This window comes from Rhamphochromis sp. 'chilingali' (genome assembly GCF_963969265.1).
Source record: "Rhamphochromis sp. 'chilingali' genome assembly, chromosome: 16".
NCBI lineage: Eukaryota > Metazoa > Chordata > Actinopteri > Cichliformes > Cichlidae > Rhamphochromis > Rhamphochromis sp. 'chilingali'.
Genome location: NC_137943.1, coordinates 15687289 through 15699667, shown reverse-complemented (window position 1 = coordinate 15699667; position 12379 = coordinate 15687289). Strand labels below are relative to the sequence as shown.

The following is a 12379-nucleotide window of genomic DNA, read 5'->3' as shown; positions in this document are numbered from 1 at the left end:
TTTATAATTTAAATCTCACCATAGTTAGCCCTGCTGTGTTCCACATGTCAGATACCTTGCAGCTAACACAGAGCTGGTGCACAGCTTTCCTGCTTCCTCTTGACTTTCAAGAAGTAGCCTGTATTTGGACAGGTTTAAAAGCAAATGGGGGAAGTTGGATGTGGATAGGTTCCATGAGCTCCATCTATCTATCAATGGTGGACTTGTAGTAGCCCCTCAGCCACTGATGCGGTCAGAGGTTCCAACTCTGGGCTCACAGACACCTTATTGGTGCATAAGAGTTATCAGTTTTTTGGTTTCTGTGCAAATTATCCAGGAAACCCCACTAAGACCTGCACTACTGTAGCCAGCATGTAAGTCAGTATTCCCTGAATTTGTCCAAGGGTCTAACTTGTGGTCATTGTTTACTCAGAAGCAGACAGCAGGAGGAATTGGTATCAACAGGAGCCCAAAACAGTTTCACATTACATAAGTTACCCAACAGAGAGCGAGATGGGTGTTTTATGTAACTGTGGACAGTCTAAGGGTTTCTATCTGAACATATGTGTCTTATTTATGTTGATTTAGGCTTTAAAAACAGTGTTGTGTGATTTGTACTTCCTATGACCCAGGGGCGATTCTAGGATCAGAGCTTTGGGGGTGCTGAGCACTGCCCAGCCAGGCAAGATAAACTTTACTCGTCACGATGAGACTTCTTCCCTGTCTCTGTCAGTCCCTGCATCCTTAAATGTCTCCAGTTGTCCTGAGTTCTCTCTGACTGTCTCCTTGGTGCATTTAAACCCCTGTTCCTCCCTGTCCTCGTCCTCCGTTGTCTTCGTTTCCGTTATCAGTCATCATAATTTTACCATCTCTGTGCAAGTCTGCAAATTTCTTTATTAAATCATAAGATTCTTAAATTCATCAAGTCTATCTGTGCCTGGGTCCTCGTCACAAAACATGACATCACTGTTTTGTACATTTTAACACAATTGAATCCCCACATTTGTAAAAGAAAAGCAAAACACTTTTTAAAAGTCTGTAACAAAACCATCAAATCTGATCAAGGTTATTTAAATGCTGCAAATGAAGAATGGATTGCAATTTTAAAAAAAATACATATCCTAACCTTAATTACTGGGGGAAAATTATGCTCATAGTAAATGAGAAGTAAACTGAGTGCATTTTTTGGACAGAGGTTCACTTTTAATGTGTATGTATAATACAATACAGATATATAAAAATACACTCCAAAAATAGAGTCCTTGAAATGTACAAATGTACAAAATATTGATAAAAAAAATTATAATAATGTAGGCAACTTTTCCTATGGTACAATGTATACAATGTATGAAAAGATCTTTACTGCAGATACTACTATGGTTCTGCAGATTTATTTTTATTTTATTTTAACCTATGTGGCCTCACCTTGAGGTTGGCAAATCTGTCTATCACTTTTGGTGGTCAAGTCTCTCAAGCAGTTTAACAGTTTCTGTTGTGCCTGTCACTGTTCCCTCTCTGTTTCCTTACCTGGTTCTTCCTGACTTGTACTTTCTCCTCATGTTCCCCTCTTTCCCCTCTCCCTCTTTGGACTCACAATCATACACAAATAGATTATATTCAATTAGATAAAAAAAATTACATTAATATGAAAAAAAATATTATTAAGATCACTAATAAAAAAGTCCTATCTCCGTGTACTTTCAACCAAAAGGCAAATAACCAAACCACATGAACATCTAATAAAATATCTAAATATTGAAACACTGATCCAACATTATTCTTGATTGACGGATCATTTGTTCTTACACGTTTACCTGAATGTGGCTCCTGGGTTTAATATAGGCACATATGACAAAATAAGCAGCTTCTCTCATTCTATTTCAAACAGGACAGTGGCAACAACAGTAGGCTAAAACAATTTTAAGTTTTAGATTTTAAATAGGCTGTATAAATTTCAATGGGAGCAACAGGGCGGTCAGAGCAGGACGGATTGTAGGGTAGCAAATATCGTGGGGAAAACACATGGGGTGGCTGTAGCTCAGGTGGCAGAGCAGGTCAGCCACTAATCAGAAGGTGGTTCGATCCCAGGCTGCCTCCTGGCTGCATGCCAAATATCCTTGGGCAAGATACTAACTCCATGTCTGCCTACTGGTGGTGGTCAGAGGGCCCGGTGGCGCCAGTGTCCGGCAGCCTCGCCTCTGTCAGTGCGCCCCAGGGCAGCTGTGGCTACAATGTAACTTGCCATTGCCAGTGTGTGAATGTGTGGGTGAATGACTGAATGTAGTGTAAAGCGCTTTGGGGTCCTTAGGGACTAGTAAAGCGCTATACAAAAAGAAACATGGTGTGACTCCTACCTAACTATATAAAGAGTAACTGAAGGTTAAATGCAGCTAATATGTCCTGTTTTAAGCCAGGCACTTAAACCTCCGCTCTGCTATGTCTCAGCCAACATCCTCTGGCAGCGCTAGAGCCAGAGCAGGGGAGAGCCGAGCTGGAACAAACCATTTTGGGAGAGGGGGGGGGATATCTATACTTTTGTTGTTAAAATGTTACGTCTCAACCAAGTACTGTCTGCTTTTTATATTTTTAGTAGTGTGTCACACAAACAGCAAATATTGTCAGAAAGGTAATAAATCTTTGGGGGTGCTTTGATTCATTTTGGGGGTGCTGAAACACCCCCCCAAAATGGGCTAAAATCGCCCCTGCTATGACCGTACATCCTCATGATGGTTTGATCTTTTCAGGTTATAGCAGCTGATGAGGAACAACAAATGACATAATTCACCTGCATTTGCATTTATTTAAACAGAACTGGAAGAAAATGTGGGAATTTTGAAGTGCACAGAAGAGCCACACAGCTCTGCAGTGTATCACAGAATGGGCGGGGACACAGAAACACTGACTTTTCAGCATAACTGTGATTAGCAGCACATTAGCAGCCCCATGCATATGCACGTTGACATTTTATTTTAGTCGTTTTTATTTTATTTTGTGTGATTACGGTGCCAGCGTTCCCTATAAACTATGCAAAGTGGTTACAACTCTTGCATTGTGCATACTGCTTGTTGGTGTATAATTACACCCTTTGCAATACCTACACTTAACACACAAAGCATACAATGCAAACACCCTGGGCCAGCACTGAGTGATGTGACTCCGTCACTTCCCTGCTGCCCTGTTATGTTTCAGGTTTTGTGCTTTGCAAGCTACTGGATTTCCTTTGTGATCAGTTAACTATGTATCTATGCCCATGTGGCGCACATGGCGCACACTGACATATGCGCACCGATTACCGACTAACTGGATAATCCCATTACCAGACACATAATTACAGAGTCTACAGCTGCGAGCAGTGACCGCGAATATGAATATGAGGGCAGAGGTCACGCCGATCGGGCCACAGACGTGCATACGACTGCAGTATCGTTCTGTCTGGTCATCTGATTGCTGTGACTGAAGGGTGTCGGCTCCTTTAAGAAAACGGAACTGAAGCCTCGGCTTTTGACGCTGCTCAGGATGTGGGCAGGAAACGCCATGCAAGAGCAGTGAAGCGATCACGCTTCACGGCCGCCGTTGCACAATACAGCGCTATCAAAAATGTGTCTTAATTGAGCCCGCTGATGCCCAGGAGCGGCCATTCTCCCCGGATCCGTGCTCCGCGGCCCTTACAGCGCACGAGAGGGCGATTTGCCGGCGTGGGATTTGAATCCTATCCAAGCCAGAGGGCACTCTTCTCAGCCTGCTCGGCTTGAAAACATCGGGGCTGGCCAGCGGGTGGCAGAGAGAGGAGGCTTCGTCGCGGAAAAGGAGGTGTCTGCCTTTTCTTTTTTAAGAATATATATACATATACCTCTCCGCGGCCATGAGGGAGTACAAAGTGGTTGTTTTGGGGTCGGGCGGAGTCGGCAAATCCGCGCTCACGGTCCAGTTCGTGACGGGCTCCTTCATCGAAAAGTACGACCCCACCATAGAGGATTTCTACAGGAAGGAGATCGAGGTGGACTCGTCCCCGTCTGTGCTGGAGATCCTGGACACGGCGGGGACCGAGCAGTTCGCCTCCATGCGAGACCTGTACATCAAGAACGGCCAGGGCTTTATTCTGGTCTACAGCCTGGTGAACCAGCAGAGCTTTCAGGACATCAAGCCCATGAGAGACCAGATCATCCGAGTAAAGAGGTACGAGAGGGTACCCATGATCCTGGTGGGAAACAAGGTGGACCTGGAGGGGGAGAGAGAGGTGTCTTCCGGGGAGGGCAAGGCTCTGGCCCAAGAGTGGAACTGCCCGTTTATGGAAACTTCAGCCAAAAATAAAGGATCAGTCGACGAACTGTTTGCAGAGATAGTCAGACAGATGAACTATACAAATGTCCCCAGCGGTGGAGACAAGTGCTGTTCATGTGTCGTGCTCTAAAAGACAAACAAACAAACAAACAGAAACTGTGCATCCGGGCTGTTTGAGCTTTCAAAGTTGTCCTGCAGGCTTTCTTTTTTGTTTTGTTTTTGCAAAAGTATTCTCTCTCCTCACACTGTTGTCTTATTGTTGCACACAAACACACACAGACACACACACAAAATCCACGACAACAATCAAATATGTATCATATTCTGGAAAAGTGTTTACATGAAAAAGTACTTGAATGTTTGGGGATTTTTTTATAGCTTTGTATATGACACTTCTCTGGAAATGTGCCTCAGTGGGGATGTCTTATTGTGAAACCTAAGAGACACGTGATTTCTGGTTATTTTTGTGTTTTTTCTTCTTTTCAGTTGTACTGTTTATATCTTCTGGGCTAGGGTCTTCTGTCTTGGAGACTGGTTGTTCTTGTGTTTTGGGGCTACTACACCAAATCCCTAGGCTTAAATGGGATTGTTTACCTTTAGGGTCTTTTGGAAGGCCTGAAAGTGTAAAAAAAAAAATAAAAAACACAAATCTGATTAAATTATCAGTCACCGCTCAAGCCTTGGACAGGTTGCTCGAATCAATGTCACGTTATCTCTCCAGACAGTAAAGCGTGATCCCAGAGGCACAGACCCACCCGCTAATACTGAAGCCGTGGACTGTGGTGGAGTTCTTTTGCCAGCAATTTTTTATTTGTTTTCTCCCCCCCCCCCTGTCTCTGGTTTGGTGAAAATGGATTTATCGTGGAACTTGCACTTAGCTGACGGTGTCCCTCCCCAGTGTGCACAAACAAGGACCTTAGTGCATTGCTGTCGCTGCATGGGGGACGCCGTGACCCCGTGTCAAGTGCCTTCCTAAGAAATCTGTGACTGTGCCAACTCATGAGCCCTACTTCCTCTGCAGTGAGTCATGATGGCAATCAGAACTTTTCTAGCAGTTTTCAATTTACAGTCTAGTTTCACTTGTGCTGAGAATGGGAGGCGCTTCTTCCTACTTGACTGTAAGGAAGCTTCGCTTGTCCTCGACCTGCTGTCCAAAGGGTCAGATTCAGGCCGTTTCTTGAGGTACTACTCCAAGAAGAACAACAGAATAACTTTACCTACTGCAATTCTGGTTCAGTGAATGGAAGCCATGTCTGTATGTATTATCTAGCTGTTTTGTTTAGTTTTTTTCCCTTTCTAAAATGTGACATTCTTTGACTTACCATAATTGTATTTCTCTCTTTGGACAAATCTGCCAATCCAGCTGTCAGTTTGGAAGACTTGTAATACAAAACAGATTTTACGTAACGCTGTGTGCTGTGCCCGTCTGTGCTGAGGATATGTATATGCGTTATACTTTCGGGGTGTTTTCAATTTGACTCTCACTGTAAACAACTTTAGGGCTGAAACAGGTAGTTGATTAATCCATAAGCAACCGACTGATAATCACAAATCACTGATAACATATGAACTGTGTAGTGGTGCACGGAAATGGGTATAGGATGAGCTGTAAAATAAATAAGAACATGATGCTATGATTTGCTAATCATTTAAAAAAAAAAAGTAAATTAAAAGTAAAGCAAAGACAAGTGAAACAGAATTTGAATTTTATGTGGATAAAGCAATAATTTTCCACTTGGAATTTGATGCCAGCTGGTTACAAAAAAGTTGTGACTGTGTTGCATCACCTCTTTCTTTTCTTTTTCTTTTTTAACACTTTTAAGTGTTTGGCAACCAGAGAAGACAAAATGTTTCATCGTGCTTGCTTGATATGAGAATTAAGCAGTTAAGTGCCAACTTTGTCATATATTATTTTATATGCTGCCAGATGTTTTGTCTGGACTAAAGGAAGGCCAGGTTTGGCATCCATACTCCTACCACAATCACTGGTGATGGATTTCAGAACATGTTTCTGAGCTCACGCGGTCGCTTCTGCTGCAGAATGTTCTGTATTAAAATGCAGTGCCTCCTGCGGGCCTGAAAATAACAGCCATTCAATAATTGTTTCCAACACTGACGCACGTGCAGACGTTTCTTTTTTTTCCAGATTCTCAGAGTCTTTTAGCAACGCACAGCTTTTCCAGTTTTTTGTTGTTTCTATCACTTAACTAACACACACACAAACAAACGTACATACATACATATATATACGTATAATTACGTGCAACATTTTAGAACTTGTCTTTGTACTATTTGCACATATAACAGTGTTTAAATGATTTGCAAATGAGTGCATTGTGCTTTTATTTACATTTTACAGCAATTTAAAAAGGAACTCGCAGTGACCGTGGGATTCAGTGGGATGTGCAAAGGGGATATCTTTCAGTTTTGTTGCTTTGTGTTGGTCACACAAAGCAAGTGATTTAAGGATGTCAGTGAATCTGTCAAGCATATTTTTCAGTGCTTTTGGATTTTTATACATATCAATAAAATATTGATTTACAGTATAAACAATCATTAGCTGCACCTCTTAAGCTTTTCTACTATTATTTTCCATGTTAAACAACTGTAACCTTTCTTTGTATTTATACAATGTGTGATTATGTATTTTATTAGGTACACTTTACAAGGATTAGGATGGGCCCTCTTTTACTTTCAGAACAGCTTTAATTCTCCATGGCAAAAAACTTCTCGAACCATTGCTCAGAGATGGTCCATGTTGACATGAGAGCATCACACAGTTGCTGCAGATTTGTCGGCTGCACATCAATATTGTGGATCTTTTGTTCTGGAAGACAGTGAGCACTTTTTGTGTCAGTATCCAACCTAAATCAACCATACATGCTCAAGACTGACATTTGGTAAGTCTTTCTCAGTCTGCCCAATGAGCTGTTGTAATAAGTGTCCAGAAACCACAAAGCTTCATGGTCTAATTAGGAAAACAAATTTGAGAATGTGACTGCAGTATTCAGGTTCTATTGAAAGAAAATGTTCCCTTTTGTAAAAATACTTACTGTTCGCTGTTGCTGCCTCTGTCATCAGAATCTGGGCCACTAAAGCATCACTACTAAGTGATTTTCTTACACATATTTAACTCTCTTATTTCTTTCATATGTGTAAAATACTCCAGCTAAAGCCCCTCACGGCCTGTTAGAGGGACTTCATTAGTATATATTATATAAGTAAAAGCTTCATACTTCTATACATCTAATGGAAGCAGACATTTTACTCGCTTTTATTTATGTAAAAGCTGGAGTTTAACTCTTCAGCTGGAAATCACTGTATAAAATAAGTACTCAATGTTAAGTGAATCCAAGGGGTCACAGTCATCTTGGTTTGTAAGCACTTATAAAACAAGCAGCGTATGTACAGCTGTTGAAGAGTTTTCCTCAGAACAACTCCAATATTTTAAAGGCCCAACATGGTCATATTGTTCCACATGTTATGTAAATGTGCAAAATTAAAGACCAGTGTGTATGGATGGCAGATGGCTGCCCCTCCCTGAGCCTGGTTCTGCTGGAGGCTTCTTCCTGTTAAAAGGTAGTGTTTCCTTCCCAGCTTGCTCATAGGGGGTCATATTATTGTTGGGGTTTTCTTGTATTATTGCAGGGTCTTTAAGCTACAGTATAAAGAACCTTACAACTAAGTGCACCAATCCCAGTTATAACAATATTTATGGTTTATGGTTATGGTAAAACCTCAGATGATGAAGTAACGAGTTAACACGGGGCAGATTTTAGTGGCGTTACAATGGGAGAATCAGTCTGAGGTGTTTTCCCATCTTGCCATAATTCTCAGATTAGTTACACACCTGCAGGGATTTAGTCACATGACCTGGCAGGTTTATCAGTCTGGTGGACTATACAATCCACTATGCATAAATGCCTGAAACAGAAACTTGACAATGCTGCAAATACAGGTTGCCACAGTCAAATCACATTTGTTTTTGCTTATCTGACTGTGTATAAATTATATAAAGCTAAAATAACAAATACACTGTTCCAGCTGTTGAAGTACAACCCAGAGCTGGAGGTTTGCCTAAACCCTGACACCATTTCTTACTGCTGTTGCACAAGCACACTCTTCATCCTCAATTTCACAAGCTGCCTGGCAAAGTAAAATAAATGTAGTACATGCAAGCTCACTTTATCTCCTGCAAGTTCTACAGCTGAAGGTTATGAGCTGACACATATGTTGGGCTTTTTTTGGCATGTAGAATGACAGGAAGGGTGGATGAACTGTTGCTTCCTGTGCAGATTCACCTCAGATCTATGAAATGCTGAAAAAGGCAATCAGTTCCATTTTGTTATTTAGAAATAGTAGCTTATTGTCACACTCTGTTCCCCCCTAGGTGCACACAAAGCACACACAGGGCATGACCTCAGTTTTGTAATGTTCCAAGAAATATGTTTTACATCATTATCAAACCAAACCAAAATAGAGAAGTAAGCAGAGTAAAGGGCTGGGGCATGGGTGGAAACATTGCACTTGTGTGACTGGGGTGTCTGAATTGTGCAGTGCTTTCTGTGATTTGATATGAGAAGAAGTTGGTACGATCATATGACACCAATTTGCTGTTATCGTGGTTGGTTATCGGTAAGCTGTTTGGAAACACTCAGCTGGATCAATTAAACCACCTTCCAGCCACTGCAAACACTCCTTCCTGGAAACACTGCAAATACCTTACAGTATCTGAATGAAGGGCTATAATGTCTGTATTATTGTTAAACCACTGAATCACATAAACTTGAATCACTGTGACAAATGAGACACAGACACACACTTTCAGAGTGAGCCCAGTTAGTTTGCTTTCATGTCTTCTCCTGTTTTTCAATGGTATTCTGTTTAGTGTTTTTATGGATAGCTTACAGTGACAACAGTTCTCACATTTCAGCATAAAGATTAAAGAAAATACAATTTTATATCTTTATGTCCTGAACTTTAATTTAGATAATTTTTTTGCATGTTAGGATTGATTGTGAAGTATTCACAGCTCTTCACTTGTTCTACATTTTGTCATTTTACAGACTTATTCCAAAACTGATTAAATTCATTTTTCACATCAAAACTCTACACATAAACCCCCAAAAACAGGTTTGCTTTCATTTCTTGCAAGTTTATTAAAAGTATACATGTACATAACTATTCACACTCAAAATTGAGCTGAGGTGCATCCTGTTTCCAATGATCACTTGTGAGATGTGTCTACAACTTGACTGGAGTCTATCTGTGGCAAATTCAGTTGATTGGACATGATTTGGAAAGGCACACACCTGTTTATATAGGGGCCCGCAGTTCACAGTGCATGTCAGATCACAAACTACTCCAAGGAATTGTCTGTAGACCTCCGAGGCAGGATTTTATTGATGCACAGATCTGGGGAAGAGTACAGAAAACATTCTACAGCATGACCATGAGAAACAAAATTCTCTGGTCTGATGAAACAAAGACTGAGCTATTTAGCCTGAATGCCAGAAAGCAGCTAGAGTCAAAAGTCATATCTAGAAGAAGCCATGCACTACTCATCTCGTGGCCAATACCATAACTGCAGCGATGCATGGTGCTGGCAGCATCACGATGTGCTGTTTGGTTTTCAGGAGCAGGAACTGAGAGACTAGTCAAGGTAGAGCAAAAGATTAGTGGAGCAATGTACAGAGACATCTTTGATGACAACCTGCTCCAGAGTTCTCTGGATCTCGAAGGTTCATCTTCCAACAGGAGAACAACAACAAAACAAAAGAATAGCTGTAGGAGCACTCTATGTATGTGCTTGTGCGGACCAATTAGATCCCAGACTTAAACGCTATTGAACATCTCTGGAGAGCTCTAAAAATCGTCCATCCAACCTGATGGAGCTTGAATAGTTCTGCAAAGAAGGAGAAGCTGCCCAATAATAGGTGTGCCCAGCTTGCAGCATCATACTCAGAAAGACTTGAGGCAGTATAATTGCTGCCAAAAGTGCTTAAACAAATTATTGAGCAAAGGCTGTAAATACTTATGAAAATGTTCTTTTTTGTTTTTATATTTTTAATAAATTTGCAAGAATTCAAGAAAACATTTCTCATGTTGTCGTTTTGGGGTATTTTGTGTAGAATTTTGAGGTGAAAAATGAATTGAGCCCATTTTGAAATAAGGCTTTAAAAAATGTGGAACAAGTGATGCACTGTGAGTACTTTCTGGATGCACTGTACCAATCTCACATCCGCCTGTAAGATTGAGCTGGTTAGATAAGCGGAGCATCATAACTTCACACAAGAAGAAACTAAACAAAAAGTCCACTAAATCCCATTTTCTTTGTTTAATTGGAAAATGGAAATATAAAAACTTTTGTACAAAGGGATTTTTGAGCAAGTTAATCATTTTGGGCTCAAGAGCTTAACTCTAAGGCTAATATGTAAACAGCTGATCGCACTCACTCATTTATTGTATTAATGTTATGGAAGTTCAGAAATGCTTGACAAAAAAAAATCATGCTCATATATCAGACATCTTTAATTTATTTTCTTTATTTTCACACTTTTAGATTGTCCATCCATCCATCCATCCATCCATCCATCCATCCATCCATTTTCATCCGCTTTGTCCGGGGCCGGGTCGCGGGGGCAGCAGCCTAAGCAAAGAGGCCCAGACCTCCCTCTCCCCAGCCACCTCCTCCAGCTTATCCGGGGGAATACCAAGGCGTTCCCAGGCCAGCCGAGAGATATAATCTCTCCAGCGTGTCCTGGGTCTGCCCCGGGGCCTCCTCCCGGTGGGACATGCCTGGAACACCTCACCCAGGAGGCGCCCAGGGGGCATCCTTGTCAGATGCCCGAACCACCTCAGCTGGCTCCTTTCGATGTGGAGCAGCAGCTGCTCTACTCTGAGCCCCTCCCGGATGGCCGAACTTCTCACCCTATCTCTAAGGGAGAGGCCAGCCACCCTTCGGAGGAAGCTCATTTCTGCCGCTTGTATCCGCGATCTCGTTCTTTCGGTCACTACCCACAGCTCGTGGCCATAGGTGAGGGTAGGGACGTAGATCGACCAGTAAATTGAGAGCTTCGCTTTTACACTCAGCTCCCTCTTCACCACGACGGACCGGTGCAGCGTCCGCATTACTGCAGCTGCAGCCCCAATCCGTCTGTCGATCTCCGGCTCCCTTCTCCCATCACTCGCGAACAAGACCCCGAGATACTTGAACTCCTCCACTTGGGGCAGGAACTCATCCCCGACCTGGAGTGGGCACTCCACCCTTTTCCGGCTGAGAACCATGGCCTCAGATTTGGAGGTGCTGATCCTCATTCCCGCTGCTTCACACTCGGCTGCGAACCGCTCCAGTGCGAGCTGGAGGCCCTCACCCGATGAAGCCAACAGAACCACATCATCTGCAAAAATCAGAGATGAGATTCTGAGGCCACCAAAGCGAAAGCCCTCCGCCACTTGGCTGCGCCTAGAAATCCTGTCCATAAAAATTATGAACAGAACCGGAGACAAAGGGCAGCCCTGGCGGAGCCCATCACCCACCGGGAACGAGTCCGACTTATTGCCGGCAATGCGAACCAAGCTCTTGCAACGGTTGTATAGGGATCGAATGGCCCGTAGCAATGGGCCAGACACCCCATATTCCCGCAACACCTCCCACAGGACACCCCGAGGGACACGGTCGAATGCCTTCTCCAAGTCCACAAAACACATGTAGACTGGTTGGGCAAACTCCCATGCACCCTCAAGTATCCTCGAGAGGATAAAGAGCTGGTCCAGTGTTCCGCGACCAGGACGAAAACCGCATTGTTCCTCCTGTATCCGAGGTTCGACTAACGGACGAACTCTCCTTTCCAGCACCCTGGCATAGACTTTCCCAGGGAGGCTGAGGAGTGTGATCCCCCTGTAGTTGGAACACACCCTCCGGTCCCCTTTCTTGAAGATGGGGACCACCACCCCGGTCTGCCAGTCCACAGGTACTGCCCCTGATCTCCACGCAACATTGCAGAGGCGTGTCAACCAGGACAGCCCTACAACGTCCAGAGCCTTCAGGAACTCGGGGCGGACCTCATCAACACCAGGGGCTCTGCCACCAAGGAGTTGTTTAACTGCCTCAGTGACC

The 12379-nt window shown here is 43.0% G+C and overlaps 1 protein-coding gene across 1 annotated transcript; it reads left to right on the top strand.

The window, feature by feature from the left end:
- Positions 1 to 2551: 2551 nt before the first annotated feature.
- LOC308412540 (ras-related protein Rap-2a-like) lies at positions 2552 to 5460 on the top strand. The gene has a single exon (XM_080906977.1). The coding sequence runs from the start codon at positions 3842 to 3844 to the stop codon at positions 4388 to 4390; it is 549 nt and encodes a 182-aa protein (XP_080763103.1). The 5' UTR covers positions 2552 to 3841; the 3' UTR covers positions 4391 to 5460.
- Positions 5461 to 12379: the final 6919 nt, after the last annotated feature.

Excerpts from the sequence above, each read along its gene's own strand:
- LOC308412540 (XM_080906977.1), top strand. The coding sequence starts at position 3,842 with ATGAGGGAGTACAAAGTGGTTGTTTTGGGGTCGGGCGGAGTCGGCAAA.